This window comes from Ursus americanus, chromosome 18 (genome assembly GCF_024610735.1).
Source record: "Ursus americanus isolate L20-20 chromosome 18, mUrsAme1.1.p, whole genome shotgun sequence".
Classification (NCBI taxonomy): Eukaryota; Metazoa; Chordata; class Mammalia; order Carnivora; family Ursidae; genus Ursus; species Ursus americanus.
The window spans coordinates 32,180,014-32,197,653 of NC_142144.1; the positions used below are offsets into that span (position 1 = coordinate 32,180,014).

Genomic DNA, 17,640 nt, shown 5'->3' on the forward strand with positions numbered 1-17,640 from the left:
GAGGCAGCCCGGGTTTCCTCAGGATGAATTCAGGAGAAAATTTTCAAAATGAGACCTGAAAACCCCTTGCTAGGAAGCAAGGTTTCTGCCAGGGCATATAACTTACGAGGCCAGTCAACCTTGCAGTAATGTTTTGGGAAAGCTGTTTATGTTCATTGTAGTTTGGGATTTGGGTGGAAAGACTGTTTCAGTTCTGGGGTTTTGCTCTCCTATCGGGCCCGGCTGCAGGCCCAGACGGGCCCCTGTTGGAAGGAAGTCAGCCCTCCTCCCCCCTAGGAGGAAGGGCCCTCCTGTCTGTGGTCGGGCAGCATTGTACTTGCTGGATTCCAGGCTGTCAGTCTCACGGCAGCACTCCCAGGATGCTTAGCCTGTAGATTGTTTTGTTAGGTTTCTCCTACAATTAATTTGGAAATTACCCAGCTGCCCACAGCCTCTCCCAGGTGTTCTGTAAACTATGGGCCTGATCCTGCAGTCTGCACCTTGGTGGGATCAATGGTGGCTGGAGCAGGGAGGGTACCATGTCTGTCTGCCAAGGAAGGGCTCATTTTAAGCAAGAGCCAGTCCCCTCCGGCTTTAGCACTAACCATCCTACCTTGTAGAATCTGAAGCGACCAATACCACACACTACACCGACATTGTCTTTAAGCCTCACACACCCTGTGGAGATAAGTCAGGGGCGTGAGGAGGATCTAACCTCACTCAGAGGCCCAAAGAGAAAGGACTTCCCTGGAGCTCCAGTCAAAACCAGCAGGCAAGTCTGCCCATTCCCATACCCTGGGAAGAAGAATCCTTGGACATCTGATTCGTTTTGCTGTAGACGTGGGTTGAGTCCCTCCCATGCAAAAGGTCACATGACCTTGAGCTTGTTCTCTCTTCCTGGACCTCAGTTGCCTCATCTGAAAAAAATGCAGCTAAAACCTGCCACTTTGCGGAGCAGTTGTGAAGATCCAAAGGATAACGTGTGGAGGTGCTTGGTACACCTGAACACAGCCACTCTTCCATCACGTCAGGGTTACAAACAGTCCGCTCTGCCACTGCCCAGCCACTTGAAGCTGGGGAACGGCGATGGCACGAGAGCGCCTCGGACAGGGGCCTAGGATGTTAGCGCACTGTGCAACCACAGAAAATGACCTTCCTTGGTCCTTGGTTTCTCTTTCTATGAGATGAGGATGGAACTAGACAATGTTTCAGCTGGGAGTTTATAAGAATAGCAAAGGAAATCTCAAAGGGAATAAACTAAGAATCAATCCCCGCCCCCCCGACTCATAAGGGTCACCTTCTGTATCAGGATGCATTTGACTACAACCCAAGGAAAAGCAGCTTAAACTTGGAGGACAATTGTTATCTCTGACAATAGGCGCCCAAAGCTGTAATGACTCATTCCAGCATGGGCTCTTTCAGCAGCTCAGTGATGTCACCAGGCACCAAGGTTCTTCCCATCTTTCTGCTCTGCCGTCCTCAGCAGGCTGGTTTGTTTGCCTAGGCTGGCACCTTCCAGGTCCAAGGTGTCTCCTGCACTTCCAGGAGTCACGCTCAAACAACAGAGAAAGAAAAGGACTTTCTCTTCCCCTGTCTCTTTTTTCAGAACAAAGAAATGTTTCTCAGAAGCCGTTGGCACACTTTTCTGGGTATCTCACTGGCTTGGAAAGTATCCTGTGGCCATTTCTAAGTAATTCCTGGTAAGAGTGATGGAATTATCACCACGGTTACTGTAGACAAATCCACATTGAGCCCGTGGGTACTCCAAGTGGTAAGACTTCCCTGAAAACACATGCCCAACTGAAACCTGGACGAGCAAAGAAGGGGGAAGATGGCTGGGTAGATGACTAGCTGTGTCTGGTACACTTCCTTGACTATGGCAGAAAGAGGGCGTACTGTTGTGTTCCTCTCCAGAGTTTCCGCTGTGTGGTTGTTCTCAACATGTTCAACTTGCCTGTTCTCAGCTCCACCACCAAGACCCCTGTGTCCAATCCCCATGACAGATGACCATTCTTCTGAGCACCATAGTGGAGAAAATGTGGGCAGATCGCACTTCACACAAGGTTGAAGAGTTGTATGGGGCTTTGATGAAAATTTAGAGTAAGAGAAAAGTGTCACACGGGAGGGAGGAAATCTTGAAAATGCTCATATGAAACCTAATGTTCCTCTAGTGTAAGAAACCCTTCACAGGACTGCTCATGGACACGCCATGCTTCTACTCTCAGTCCCTCCCTGGTCCTGAGGTCTGGACCTCTGTGAGAGTGTGGATCTGTTGCTGTTTGATCTCGGGTACACACTGGCTGCTGGCAGGGGAGTGTCTGAGGGAAGCAGTGGAGGAAGCAGGGAGCCCTGTCCGGAGGCTGGTATTGTGATCCAGGAGAGAGATGACGGAGGTTCCTACTGGGTTGGTGGCCTTAGGAGTCCCAAGGTAGCTTGACGTTGAGAGGTAATGGTCACAACAAATTCATGGTGATAGGAACACATAGGGGCCTCCGGGGAACAGAGCCTATTGGTGCAGGAAGGGTAGCTATGGGAGGGGAGGCTGGAAAAGGGGTTGGCATAGGTGTCATGGAGGGTCCTGAGCGCCAGGTGAGGAGTTTGGGCTTTCTGCTATAGACATCAAGAGGTCTTTTCCCAAAGGACTAAAGTTTGTCTTCAGGAAGTGAAGCTGGTGTTGTGGGGGGGTGGGCAGAATGGAGGAGGGAAGGCAGGAACACGCATGCGGACGCCCTGGCTGGCTGCTGGGGAGGGTAGAGGGAGAGTTAGGCCCTCTGAGGCTGTGGTTCTCACACTTTATCTCTGATTGCTGAGTGCCTCCCTGCCTGAAAAACCATGAGGCTTGGCTCTGCCAACACTCCTGGGAGAAGCCGCTCCAGGTTCTCAGATAGCAAGATAAGCCAGGGCTCTACACCAAGGCTGAGATCCACCCCGATTCTGGCTTCCCAAATCTCTTCCTCACCCTGGGAGGGGCTGACAGTTGATCCCTAGGCCTCCCAGACCACGTGCTTCTGCACCTGGTTGACTCTGGGCTGAGCTGGAAATCCGAGCCTCAGCTCAGAAGAGGGGTTGTGGGGCTGGCAGAGGGGCACAGGGAGCTCTCTAGGGAGCAGTCATCCTCTCCTGAGCTGGAGTAGCAAAGGCCACTCCAGGAGCTCTGCAAAGGCCAGCTTTGGCCTCAGATGGGGAGAGAAGATGCTGGAGAGAGGGCAGGGACAGGGACAGACCAGGAACCAAACTTGATAAGGAACTCCTATTTTCCCTCACCCCACCTGTCCATGCCGGTTTTTCTTCAGTTCAGTTTTTACTTTAGTTCACTGCTCAGTTTAGGCTGAGAAGCACCAGCCACACTGCTTTCCCTCTGGATAGTTCTAAGCTATTTATTTGACCCAGCCCAGCCCAGTTTACCAGTTCATCCAGTGGAGGCCCTAAGAAGTAAGTCTTCCAAAGTGCAGTCCACCCCAGCACCCAGCTCCCAACTTTACCATACCCCCATCTGATAACTTCCATCTCCACATTGCCGTTTATTAAGTTGATAATCAAATGCTATCTCCCTTGGGCGAGGCAGAGGTTCTAGTCCTGTTTGGACACTTAACAGCTCTGAGACCCCGGGTAAGTCACGTGCTCTTTCTTTTGCTGTGTAGGGGCTCTACACACACTCACAGTACTCTTCTTATTGAGAATGCATGTGAGCACTGAGAAGAGGGTCCTAGTTCTCCAGGGGGGTTGGTACGTGATCCTGGGCTCCAGCCCCATTCTTCATGGGACATGCCCTCCATCTGAACTGCTTTTAATCACGGAAATTATTTCCTTAGTTACCAGGAGTCAGTTCTTCTCAGGAACAAAAGGAGCACGGAAGCCAAATTCTCCTGAAAGGTGTGTATTTGAGGCAGGACAGGATTCATCAGAGTGTCCAGGATCTTAGGCTGTCCAAGGGGCACTTAAAAGCTCTACTAGAGGATCCCTTGGCCAGGACAGACTCAGAGATGGGGACCCCTTCCTGCTGGCTACTGTGTCCCAAGAAGAGAGCATTACTTTTCTCCTAAACTCCCAACTACCCCCAGATTTGGGGCCAAAGCTGAGGGAACAGAGGCCAAGTTTATTCCATACTTGGGTAATGACTGTTGCTTAGGGAGGGTATAGAGACGAGAACCCAAGATCTCCAAAGTGCCTCAGCTAGGAGTCCGGAGCCTGGGTTCCTGCCCTGGCTGTAACTGCACCCAAGCTTCCAAGATGCTTTCAGGCATACTCTCATTGAATGCCGTGTCACAGTTCACCCATGAGGCTGGGGACATGAGGTGAGATGCACTGTAGGGCTCTAGGGCTAGATTCCAAGACTCAGAAAGTATACCCCAGGCAGAAGATGAAGTGTGCCCCAGCCTTCTCCCCTTGCAGCCCAGCCCTCTCCTCTGCCAGCCAGAGCCTCAAAGTAGCATTGTATCACTGGTTGGGGTTCTTGGTCAGAAACAGGAGGCTCCTGGAAGTTACTCTGGGACTCTCATCTCAACCATATAACACATTTTTTTTTTAATTTCTCTAAATTTCTGCCTCTTTGACTAGGGCATATGAATTACCCGAGCGTCTTGCTGAAATGCAGGTTCTGGTCCAACAGATCTGGGGTAGGGGCTGAGATTCTGCATTTGTAGTGAGCTCGCAGGGGATGTCCGTGCGGCTGGTCTACGGCCCACACTTGTGGTTGCAAGGCTTCGGTCTCTTATGTAAAACCACGGACAGGGGACTGCATCCTGGCCCTTGCATCCTGGATTCAAGTGACCCAGAACAGAGAAGTTCAAGAATGTGAGAGGAAAAGAGACCTGCCACCTAGTTTTATAGATGGTAAAAATGAGGCCTACTCAGTGCAGGAAGGAACTTGTTGAAGATCTCACAGCCTTTCAGTAAAAAGCTGAGACTTAGGCCTCCTGCATCGGAAAAACAGAAAGGAAAACTGGAAGATACTTATTAAGGTGTTTGCTGTGCTCTCTCTGCACAAACTATGGGTTCCTTTGATTTCTTTCTTTCTAACTTGTTTTGGTTTTTTGTTTTGTTTTGTTTTGCTTTTTTCTTTTACAATGAAGATGTACCAATTTCTGTAATAAGAAAAAAATTAATAAAAGAAAATTCTCACAAAGTTATTAGTAAATGAGATTGTTTATGAACCGTGCTGGGTAAACTATAACTATACACATCATCTTCATATCACGTGCGTGTAGTTCAGCTTAAACCACCCCGAATTTATGTCAACGACGTTACTCCTCTGGGCACACGAATCACGGACATGGGGGAAAAGGCCAAAGCCGGTTACCATCCACAACCACCGCCAGCAGCTTCCTGCTCCCCTTCGCCTCTGCTGTCGGGACGCTTCCTCCAAACGCTGGCCGCAGGAATCTTTCCGCTTAAATTGGGGGAAAATGTTCCCTAATCCGTTTTCGTAGTAAACGACCTCAGGCCAAGTCTGCTTTTGTTGCTGGTTTCCTAAGCTTAATTGCAAGCAAAGTTAATTTGAAAGAAAATAAATGTTACAGCTCTGGGGCGAATTCTAACGAGCCTTGGGCAATTAGGGAAGAACGCATCTAATTACCCACAGCCCGGGGGCGCCTGCACACGACGCTGGGGGTGCAGGGCCCAGAGAGGGGCAAACGATTTTTCTAGTTTCATAATAGGAAGAAGAAAAAATAAAGAGAAACGCACCTCCCGTTTCTGAGCCCCCAGATGGGGCAACAGGAAGGTTCTGTTCCAAGGTTTGGGGATTCTTAAGAGTTGGAATGTTCCAAGACGCGGCAATGAAATGTTCTCTAGATCTAGAGTCCCGCGGACTGCAGGGTCTGCCCGCGACCCCTGCTGTGGTTGAAACCCGAGCGGCGCTCCCTTGCCTGCGCAGCGTCCGTTCCAGGCAGGCCGGGTGGCGCTCGAGCTTCGGGCGTCCGAGACCCACGAGAGGCCGAGAAGCACTGACGCTCTGTCTTCAACCTTGATCTCAACCCTCGCGCTTCTCCCTGTCTCTCCCGGCTGGCGCCCCTGCAAACACCCAGTTCCCTGCCCGGCGTCCTCTCTCTCCGGGCACAGACCCTCTTCTCCGGCACAATCTCACCTGACGTCCTAGTTGACAAAAGGTGGGGGGTGAAGACGCGTTCACTTCCTCACCCCATCTTTCTCGCTCCCGAAGCGATACCGCGACGCTACAGGAGGCTTCGGGATACAGTGTCGCTTCAAAAATTAAAGCCTCTCCTCCCTCCTGTGCCCAGCACTTTATAGTTCACAAAGCGCTTTTCACCTCTCTTGTCTCCTTTAACTTAAGGAGGACTCTCTGAGGTGAGGGTCACAAATTTCCATTCACAAATGTGGACACTGGAGGAAAAGGGACTTAAGGTTAATGGCCAAAGCACTGGTCTTGGTAATTAAAAAAACAAAGGGTCAACTCCCACACTAACTGGGCATATAGACCACCCTTCCCCCGCCCAAATACCACGGCTGGGCTCTTGCTAGAAAAGGACAAAGCCCTGGGTGGAGGGCTACAGCCAACTAGGCAAGACATCTTGACTTCTGGACTGGGAAAGCCAGACTGTCTAGCTGAGCGTGGAGAACCTTTGAATTTCATACCTGCAAGGGTCCATATGGAGATGAGAGGGGCCCAGCACCTAGACTTTTGCAAGGTCTCAGGGCTATGGATCTGGAACCCAGACCCACTGGCAGTAAGGTCAGTGCTCCAGCTGCCTCCTGCCTCCAGATGGTCATTTACCACCACTGAAGTTAGGAAGGACCAGTAACTAGATCTGTAGAGTCCAATACAGTAGCCATCAGCCACACACCGCTATTGAGCACTTGGGCAGGTGGCTAGTCCAAATTCAGATGAGCTGTAAGTGTAAATGCACTCCAGATTTGGAAGATTTAGCTTCCAAAAAGTAAAATAGCTCCACAATTTATATATTGATTCTATGTTCAAATGATAGTTTGGATTTATCGGGTTAAATACAATATATTAGTTAATCTCAACTGGTTTTTTTTTATTAAATGGTTACTAGAAAATTTTAAGTTACACATGTAGTTTGCATTACGACGTTTCTATCGGACAGTACTGATTTAGACAAATACCCGTCTGGACGGAATCACATTCACATGTCTTTGTGAACAAGGTACCGCAATTTCCAAAATTAAAAATAGAAATTACCAGTGGTTTTCAGTTTTCTTTCTCACACAATCCCCACGCCTTCCCTAGCAAGTTAACTACACAGAAAGGGGCTGAGTTTCTCTTGCCAGAACTCACTTGATCAAAGATTTTTATTAAAACAGTTCATCTGAACCCTCGGGTTTATCTGAAAGCTGCACTCTGAGCCTCTGGAGTATTTAACACTGGAAATGTTCACTCCAGCATAAAAACTTAGAAGATCTCTCAAGAGAACAGTGAGAAAGTGGTGGGATTTTCTGATTTTGGTCAGCTTGATGCTTAAAACAAATGGATACAAAACAAAGTGAAAAATCCAGTTTCTTTCTAAAGCTTACTTCACTGACAGCCCCAATTATGTTTTCTCTTTCCTTTTCGTATGGCAGAGGGTGCCAGGGTTCTGGAAGAGCCAGCTCAACCAACTGAAAGCTGTCACCATGAGTCCTGTGGTCTCCTTGAATTTTAGTTTGTTAATTTGGTCCAGGGTTGCTTCATGAAAAGAAAGAGTGGCCAATGGACAAATTTATTTTTACCTGCCTCATTGGAAAACCGAATTTATGACCTAGCAGTAACAGCAACCAAATGATCAGCACATCATGCTCAAAAGATTCAAGAAATTATAATATAATTGCTGCCTGGAACCAATCCAGAGACTTTAGGCGCTTGCCATGAGCTCTGTTCGGGGTTCTTGGGAATAGGGTTAGGCCCTGGGTGGCCCGCCGATGCTGCCAAATATGCAGGGCGGCATCTATAGTGACGACGGGGCCCTTAAAGATCACACAGGGGTCGAATCCTGCAGCCCTCTTATCTAACAGATGGGAAACTGGGGTTGTGGGCGGTAGGACTTAGGTCACACTATGGAGCTGAGGCACGCAGGGTCCAGACTAAGAACCAGGTCTGCAATTCTCAGAGGCAGGGAAAACCAGCCCCAGGTCAAACGAAGGGAAGAGAGTTCCCCGCTTTGTTTTGTTTGTTTTCTAAAGGAGGGAGACTACTTCTTTTGCAAACTCATCCTCCGCACCTTTCTTAAGGTGCTATTGGAGCCTTTTGTTGTAGTAACCTAATCAAAGGCACAAGAGGCAGAACCGTGTAAAAAGGCCCGAGTTTCTTGCAATACAGGGAATAGTGAAGACGTGATTCCCCACAATCTGGATCCTAGACTCTGGTGTAGGCACTACGCTGCGCGCCCATTATTGCCAAGGATACTCCCCAGTAGAATGTCAGAAAGGCACGTCCTTTGGAGCTTCGCCTTATTGAGGGTCCTTTGTCCCAGTCCGTGGGCCACTGCAACACCTCCCCACCTCCTCCCATTTCCAAAGCGAACCGGGTGTGTATGTGGTGCACCGGACCCTTCCACGTGGCTCTCAATCCTCTCTCCAGTTCTGTTCTCTGGTCTCGGGGATACTTAGTTCATGTAGACAGCCGAGGTGTCCGGGAATTTTCGACTGTATGCTCGGCTCACATGGCGGACACATATCGATCCACGCCGCCAGGATAGGCAGTCGCATGGCGAGCATGGTAGGCTCCTCCACTGCCCCCTCCGAGCTGCCCACCAGGATTATAGCAGGGCCCCAGCGCTCCGAACTGGCCGGGCGATGTGCGCCCGTAGAAGTCCACTGCGGTTTCGACGCCACCACTGCCGCCACCCGCAGAAGGCGAGGCGGGCCCCGCTAGCCGGCCAGCCGCTGCGAAGAGGGCACTGCCTGCCCCTTGAGGGTACGCGCCATCCGGGCCCGCGTAGGCGGCCGCATAGGCAGAGTGGTTGGCAGGTCGGGCCCCAGCGCAGCCGGCAGGCTGGTAGCCGGTGGAGGCGGCGGAAGCGCCGGCGGAGGCAAAGGCGCAGGAACCCGCGGGCCCCGACGGCGCGGGACCCAGTTCAGGACTGAGCGGCCGCTCAGGCACCAGACCGAAGACGCGGCACGGTCCTGGCGAGGCAGCGGGGTAGTAGACTGGAGGCGGCGCGGCGAGCGACGGCGGGGCATAGCCTGCGTAGACGGCGCCCGGGTAAGGCGGGCGGGCAGCGGGCACCGCGCCCGGGAAGATGGCGGCGGCAGCGGCGGCAGCGGCGGCGGCGGCGGCGGCGGCGGCGTCGTGCATGTAGGCTGGGTAAGTGGAGAGGTCCGAGCGCTTGAAGCGCTTGCGGCGACGCAGGAAGCTGCCGCTCTCGAACATGTCCTCGGCGTTGGGGTCCAGCGCCCAGTAGTTGCCCTTGCCTGGGCGGCCCGCCTCGCGCGGGATTTTGAGGAAGCAGTCGTTGAGCGTCAGGTTGTGGCGGATGCTGTTCTGCCACTTTTTGGGGTTGTCGCGGTAGAAGGGGAAACGCTCGGTAATGAACTTGTAGATGCCTCCCAGCGTGAGGCGGCGCTCCGGCGCGTGCGCGATGGCCATGGCAATGAGCGCAATGTAGCTGTAGGGTGGCTTTCCGCGCTGCAGGGGGCGCTTCCGCCGACGCCCGCCCGCGCCGCGACCCGCCGCCTCCGCTGGGACCCCGGACCCAGCCTCACCGCGCTCCTCCTTCACGGCCGCCAGCGCCTCCGTCTGCGGCGGCGGCGGCCGGCTCTCAGCCGTCATGGCGCAGCCGTCCCGCGTCCCGGGGTGTCCCCGCCGCCCGCTGCTGTCGAGGGGCGGGGGCGAGACTGCGAGGCTGTGGGGCTGGGCTGCAGGGCCAAGGGAGCGGGCGCTGGGCCCCTCTGCGGAGAGCTCTGGGAGTCCTCGTGGGCTGGCACTCGGAGCACAGCTTCCCCAGCAGGGGTGCTCTGGAGGCTTGGTGCCCTCGGTTTCCGGGCCGGCTCAGTGCAGACAGAGGCTCAGGAGTGTCCCGCCCACCGACGGCTCTGCTCGTGTTCTGGAGCTCGAGGCCAGGCGCCGGCAGCGGTGTTGGGACCGGGACTAGGCCCGGGTCGCCGGCTGAAGGGCCCTTTGCGCGCTGGTGCCAGACGGTCAAGGGGCTGGGGCTTCTGCAGCTGGTCTGTGCTTCCCGCTGATCTGAGGCTAACCGTCGAGGTCGTGCGCCCAGAGGAGGCTCGGGCCCGAAGGCCTGAAGCGTGGGCAGTTAGTACAGGCGTGGGGCACTCCGGTAGGGCTGCCCAGCTGCGCCTCTGCGGCCCAGCCTGTGGAGGGCAAGCCAGCTGCAGGGGCGGTGCGGGCCAGGCGTGTAGGACGGCGACTGCTCCTCGCTTCTGCGTTGGCCTCCGGCCTCGGAAACTGCAGGCGAGGAGCTCCGCTTCACACACAGAGGGCTCCTCCCTCTGCCGGCTTCTCCTCCTTAAAGGCGCCAGGAAGCTTGGGGCGGCGCCGGGTGCCCGCCCGCCCCCCGACTGCCCGCCCCCTGGGCCCGGGCGCACCTCTGCAAGGTGGGAGCAGCTGTGGAGGCGCGGCGGGAGCCCCACAACGTCAGAGCGGGGAGGGCTGTCAGAGATCGCCGGGGCTGGCCTCCCCAGCGCACCGACGGGGAGACTGAGGCCGGGAGAGGCCAGGGACTGTCTCGGGAGACCTTGGTGCGGGAACCCAGCGCTTCCGGACTTTACCAGCCTCTGCGGAGGGCTGGGACCCGCAGGTGAAAAGTTCGGGCTCGCTTCACTTTTTTTTTTCTTTTTTCTTCTGGTTGGGAGAGGGTGAGAAATGGCGGAGGGGGCGCTAGGTTCTTGTGGGACAGGGGATGGGGAATGGAGAAGACCTTCCAGTTGGCTGGCTCTTAAGGTATTTCAAGGATGATTTTCAAACCCCAAAGCTGCCTTGCCTATTGCCCATCCAGTCCCTCATCTTTCAGACGAGGATTCCTAGGCCCGATAGGGGACGTGACTTGCCCTAGCCTCCCCGCGGCTTTGCCGTTGAACGGAGCCTCACACCTGCGTCTCTGTTAGGACTGCGCTTCGCCCGCTCTGTGCCCGAGGCAGCCACTTTCTCTCTTTGGGTCCCAGGTCCCTCAACTGCACGGAGGGTTTGCACCTCGAAAGACCTTCCGTAGCCAATATTTAGGGAAAGCTCCCCCCATCACCTGTCTTTGGGTAACCCGGGACCCCTCTGTATGGCGGAAAGTGGCGCACAGCTTAAGGGGGATGAAGACCAGGCTTCTGTCCTCTCGTGGTAACCTCCTCCTCCTGTTCGCCCAGGCCGGGGGGGGGGGGCTCCAAGTGGCTCCCAGAACCCCCAGGGGCAGCCGAGCAGCTCCTTCCTGCAGAGGGGCGCCAGGGCTGCGAGAGGCGGGGGTCCAGGTGTGGGTGCTCCAGGAGGGCGCGTCCCCCCACCCCGGGGAAGGGGCGGGCAGAGGGGACCCGTTTGCTTCGCGGGTGTCCGGTTTCTGAGTTCGTTTCTGGCCATCCCCCAAGGCGGGACCTCCGGCCTCACCCGAGACTCCCCGCGGCGGCCGCCCGGCTAGCCGGGGTTCGCTTTGTGGTCTTGCGCGGGGAGACCTTATGCCTGTCCTTTCTCTGAAGCAGGGCCTCAATTTTCTGCTCTGTGACTTGGGGGCGGGAGGGCAGATGCGGACCTCGGAGCCCTTTCTGCCTTTAGGAATCCGGGCCTTGGCGAGGACTCCAGAGGTTCCAGCCGGGGTGCAGCTTGCCGCGGGGCTGCGGGTGTAGGGCGAGGCGCAGCCAGTCTCAAGAGCGCGGGTGTCAGGGCCTTCAGGGATTTTAGTCGCGTCCTTCGTGGCGGCGAGCTCGCTGTAGGTTCCGCCCCGACGAGCGTTGGGGCAACTGCCTTCGGTAGAAAGAGGCAGAGAACCCAGATCCTCGCTCCGCCGACCCGGGTTTGGAAGCAGTTGCACCGTTTGAGTGAAGACCTTCCTCAGCGGATGGGTGCTTGACCAACTGGAGAGACGGGCTTTTTCACTCGTTCAGCAAAACTCTCAGTTTCCGTCTTCCGAAGTAACGAAAATGCGAAAATCCAGATTTCACCCTGTTACATTTTTGCAAAAGGAAAAAAATGTTTAACTTTTTCTTATTTTAGCCAGATTACATCATAGCAATCTTTCAGTGCTGCATTTTGTGGTTCTCTGTATTTTCAAAATTCCAAGATTCAGATTTCCAAATTTCTAATTTTGGATCACTATCCTAGCGAGTTTTCATAAATCAAATAATGTGATTCTGTAATTCTAAGAGTCCATGACCAGAAGTCTAAATTCTTAGCCTGTAATTATATTCCTATGACTTTATGCTTCTGGTCAAAATGTAAAAGTGAATTCCTCATATTTTGAGATGCTGGGACTAAGATTTTATGCCTGAAAATATGATGCCACTACTGGGAACTGCAGCTTCCTTAGTTTTTAGATATTTTCAAACTCTAAGGTGTATGTTACTTCATTTGAGTTCCTTTCTAGGAATGTCTGATTAGAAGATTTGGGTCCCATAAATGCACGCCTCTCTTCTTCCTTAATTCCAAAATGTCAGCCCTGGACCCGCTATTCTGTAACTCGAAGACTCTAATTCTGATAATTCTTATATTAGTCGTGACTGTAAGCTTTAATGATTGGTTCCATGACTTTATGATTCTTTACTTTTAAGCTCCAGTGGTTATGTCTCAGGATTTCTTGATCCTCAGTGTTTGGTGTCTGTGAGCCCATTCTTCTAGAATTCTGATTCCCTTTTCTCAGACTTTGCTGCTACAGAGCTACACCTGTGCATAAGACCAAGCATTATCATCCTGAGATTATTAATTCCTTTTTTTTAGGGATTTTATTTATTTATTTGACAGAGAGACAGCCAGCGAGAGAGGGAACACAAGCAGGGGGAGTGGGAGAGGAAGAAGCAGGCTTCCAGCAGAGGAGCCTGATGTGGGGCTTGATCCCATAACGCCGGGATCACGCCCTGAGCCGAAGGCAGACACTTAACCGCTGTGCCACCCAGGCGCCCCTGAGATTATTAATTCCTAAGTCAAGATTTTCATGAACAAAGGATCCTAAAGATTCTATTCCATAGATGTTTTATTTTAATAATACATTTCAAAATTCTGTACTTTGAAGATTCTATAAATCCATGATGCAAAATTGAAGTAAATGATTTGATGAATGAATTGCGACTGTTTACCCTTTGGGTCAAAGCTATGCAAACAGATCCCTCTCGATGCCGATGCCGGGGCATTTTTTTGCTCTTCTCTGGTCAAGTCCTCCCTCTTTTCTGGTGCAGTGTTCTTTTAACATTTGTGGGGTAGCAGATGCCACTGAGAACCATTTGAAAGCCATGGAGTGGGTTCCAGCCCCTTGGAGGTTATTCTCCTAGTTTAGCAGGGGTGGGTTGGTGTTGATGTGGGCGTGGGCTGGGTGATTTCCATCTCCTTTGCACCTGCTTCCAGCCCTGAGAGTATCCCCAGCATACACCTTTGGAAAAACCTATTTTATGTTCAATTTTTAGGGGGGGGGGAATGCTGGTGATCTATAGAAAACCTTGCAGCTCTTCTCCCAACAACTATTTTCCTGAGTTTTGAAGTGCTCTCATCTTTGAAGTGCCCTTAGAGGGTTTGTAAATGTAAAGGAGGGGATCCATGGAGTTCTGGGACATTCCTCCATCTCCCTTGACCCAGATGCCCTTCATGCAGATGCAAAGATAACGTAGCTCTTCTTCCTAAGGGAATCTTGTAAATACAGGTTGGAAGGAAACTAGGCCCAGATTGCTAAAGGGACTTGCTTAAAGTCTGCAGAGGAGGGGCTCCTGGGTGGCTCAGCCACTTAAGCATCTGTGGCTCAGGTCATGATCCCAGGATCCTGGGGTTCAGTCCCGCATGGGGCTCCTTGCTCAACAGGGAGCCTGCTTCTCCCTCTGCCCGCCACTCCCCCCTGCTTGTGTTCTCTCTCTCCCTGACAAATAAATAAATAAAATCTAAAACAAAAACAAAAACAAAAAACAAAGAAGTCTTGCAGAGGAGGTTCTGTGCTGAAAGGGAAACTCAGGTCTTGGGCTCCTTACCTTCTAGGCCTGCAGCCTCTCTACTTTTCCCTGAGCTCTCAGAAACTCAGCTGTGCTTACTGGCCTGGCCTGGGTCACTCTCCTTACCAACTGACAGTGGAGACTCCAGGCCCTGATGCTTACAAATCAGATCCAAGAATCTTGGGACTGTGGGAACACAGTGAGCTCTGTTTGTTCTACTCTGGGACAATCGATCAGGACAGCAGGCTGTATGGCTTCAGAGAGCATCAGACAAGCCACTGCCACAAAGGCGTCCCATGTCAGTGAGCCCAGCCCAGGATAGCTGCAGTGCCGCTGAGTGAGAGCTCTGACTACAGCTAGCTCATTACTGTCCCAGAGGTCTTGAGCCATCTGCTTCTCTTTTAGAACTCAGTTTCCTCATCTGTGAAGTGGCGGGGAGGAGGCCCCTACCTGTTGCCCCTCTTCCAGAAAGAATGGAGTAGGACGCATCGCTGACCCGTGATGGTTTTCTCCGCTTTTAAATTGCTTTCAGGGTGAAACTTGGACCGTGGGGGGAAAAAAGCCGCTAGGGGAAAGTCAAGTCGTTCTCACTCATGGGCGGAGATAAGACGCACTCCTCCAAGAAGTAGCGGTTGATTAAAATGTTTTCTGCAGCTTAGCCCAAGGTTTTTAGATTTTGAGGCCCCTCGGGTGTGGCCTCTTTCTGCGAGTAGCGCGACTCAGAGACCCCCGGAGCTCTGTCAGGGCCACACGGCTTTGAGTGCTTCTTGCCATTGGTTCACTTAAACGCCCTGAACACAGAATTACGGGGACAGATGGCAGGAACTAGGGCCCAGAGGGGTGCCTTCTTCCACCACCCCGCTGGGCTAACACTCCACCAGCTTCCCGGCTCCCCCCCCCCCCCCCCAAGGGCCGCTCGTCTTTCTCTGCTCCCAACCCCAGCTCCGGAATCTTCTCCCAACCTTTCCCGTGAGTCCCCGGAGCGGGGAGCTCCGGAGCCGACTCGGACATCCAGGAGCTGTGCCCCTCAACGAAAAGGGCAAGCCGGCACCGAGAGGGCGCGGACTTTCCCCTCCGCGCACGGCAAGTCTGGGGCAAAGCCGAGCCTGAGCTCGGGTCTGGACCTTGCCCCGGCTCCGGGTTAGCTCCTCCACCTGTTCCCGGGTGCTCAGCGAGCGTTTCCAGCCAGGGACCGAGGAGCGCAAAGCGCGATCCTCGAAGGCTCAGACCTCAGACTGGTGAGAGCTCGGTGGTGGCGGTGGCCTCTCCTGGGAAAGCCGTGTCCCCGTTCGGAGGTGGCGACGAGAGCCAGACCCTGGATCTTCTCAATGTGGCGGGTAGGCGCACGTCGCTTAGATTCTGGCGCAGCAACAGACCTCTGCGGATCTTCGGGCGTAGGGTTTCTTAGATTTTCCGTGCTTTATGTACGGCTTTTGGACTCGGAGAAGCCCGCACGGAAAGTTATGGATGTTTATGTCTGGAGATAGAGTTCCTGGTTTGCAAGACAATCTCAAAAGGGCTGATGATTACTCCCCTTTCCCCTCAAAGGGGAAACGCACTAGACAACATTCTGGTTTAACCACCTGGGGCACACAGGAAGGGACCGTGACCTGTTCCCCCTCCCCAGGCCAAGCTAATCCTAGAACAGAGATTGGGATCCTTGATGTCTCCTGCAGCCTGGCGTTGGAGCCCATCAGGGTGACTCGCCCTACAGCTCTGTCCAGGTGCCGGGCTGTGGGCTGAGCGTGGGGCTAGGGATGATTACAGCTTGGCTGGGTTTCTCAGATAGATCCCCTCACGAACCCAGCACCACTGGCTAGCTGGTTGCTCAGGCCCAGGGTGCCAGGCAGGCCATGGTCTGGGGAGCTGGAAGACACTTGTACTCCAGGGGCATGTGCAGGTGGCCCAGCACATTTTGGGGCCTCGGTATATCTCCAGGCCTGGGAGTATGTGTCTCTCTGGTCTCCCCCTGTCTTTCTGCCTCTGTGTGTGAGTTGGTGTGTACCTACCCTCTGTTTCTGTTCAGAGTCACTCCCAAAGAGAGCTGGCTGGTGGGAAGTGAGGGGCCTGCACACTCCAGCCAGCATCAGGCTGCCCGCACCCGTGTCTTCCCTCCCAGAGGGTGGTATGGACAATGGCAAGGAGGGATGGAGGCATGTCCAGCCAGGAGGATGCTGCTGCTGGTGGGAGTCCTGATCCTTAGCCTTTCTGGCCAAGTGCCTCTCAGAGCTCTCTGCTCCCTCCCGTCTGCTGAACCTGGCCTGAGGAGAGGGGACACAGGGTTACCTGGTGCCAGCCATCGGGACAAGTCTAAAGCTGCAAACACTCCTCGGCAGGGCACTCCCACTGTCTGTCTCTGTATAAACCAGGCCGCTTGGCTGCTTAAAGATCCTCAGTGGCTCCCCTTCATCCAAGGCAAGATCAAGTGCCCTGTTTCCTGGCCTGGCAGTTCAGGGCCCTCCCTGCATCATGCAGCCCCTTCCCACCCCTCTTCTCTCCCTTGGTCTTCACTGCCCCCAGCTTCACCGCACTTCCACCAAGTCTTCTCCAGTTCCTTTGCATAAGTTCATGCTCTCAACTTGGGGAAGCTGCCCCGTCTCCCCACCTCAGCTCAAATGTCTCCTCTTCTGGGAAGTCCTCCCTTATCTGCCTGAGCAAGTGAAACACTCCCTCTTTTAACCTGCCCCAGCATGTTTGGATTTTGGCACTTGTCACATGTTTTGTGGTGTAATGATTTGGTTATGTGACTGTCTGTATTCTTCTCTGGGAGCTCCTCAGGGGCAGGAACTGGAATCTCATGCAACTGGCCACCCAGGTCACCAGCACAGGGCCTGGCAAAGACATGATGTGGCCCTGCTATGAGAGCCATTCGCTTAGAGTTACCCAGTCCAGGGTCAATTCCTATCTCTGCCTCTTCCTAGCTGTGTGACCTTTGGCCACTTACCCACTCTCAGCCTCAACTTTTCGATTTATAGAATGGGGATGATACTAATGTCATAAAAGAGTGGTGAAGGTTACTAATATTGCAATACTCTTCTATGTGCAGACACTGTTTCAAACCCTTTACATACTTTAAATACACGAATGTATCAGGATACCAGCAAGTCTCAGGCCTGTCACTAACTGGGCTTTGGGGGGGGTATATCCAGGAGAACAGGCAGAGCACTGGATCTGAAAGGCATGAGTGGATATGCCATCTAGGCAGCTGTGTGGTTACAGAAAGAGGGGTCTCACAGGTGATAAGCAGGACACGAGGGAAGGTGAAACTTAGGGCCTTGGGTTTGCGTGCAGCCTTGGTTTCCGCCCAGGCAGATCTGGCCCAACCTTTTGGCAGGAGGCTTGGGGAAGACTTCAGCACTGGGCTGGGTATATTCAGAGGCATAGTCTTTAGTTCTGGAGCTGTCCCTGTGCTCCACCCATAGGGTAGGATTCCGGGGGTTGTGGGGCTGTTTAGGGGATCTGGGCTTGCCCTCCTGATGTGTATTTGGACATACTCCAAGAGTAGGAAAGAGATGAGAGATTGGTGCTGGGGTCCCTTTAGGGGGCCCCACCTTCTGTGGGTGGTATATGTGGCTTTCTGTCTTCCCTGAGCTCTGGCCAGGCCAGACTAGCCCCAGTTGGGGTGGCCAAACGGACGGCTGG

At 53.5% G+C, this 17,640-nt stretch overlaps 1 protein-coding gene across 1 annotated transcript; it reads right to left on the reverse strand.

Moving 5' to 3' along the window:
• Positions 1-8,593: 8,593 nt before the first annotated feature.
• Positions 8,594-9,706, reverse strand: FOXE1 (forkhead box E1). Its single transcript, XM_045780348.1, has one exon. The coding sequence runs from the start codon at positions 9,704-9,706 to the stop codon at positions 8,594-8,596; it is 1,113 nt and encodes a 370-aa protein (XP_045636304.1).
• Positions 9,707-17,640: the final 7,934 nt, after the last annotated feature.

What these genes read in the sequence shown, in the direction of transcription:
- FOXE1 (XM_045780348.1), bottom strand. Translation starts at nt 9,706, where the DNA reads ATGACGGCTGAGAGCCGGCCGCCGCCGCCGCAGACGGAGGCGCTGGCG.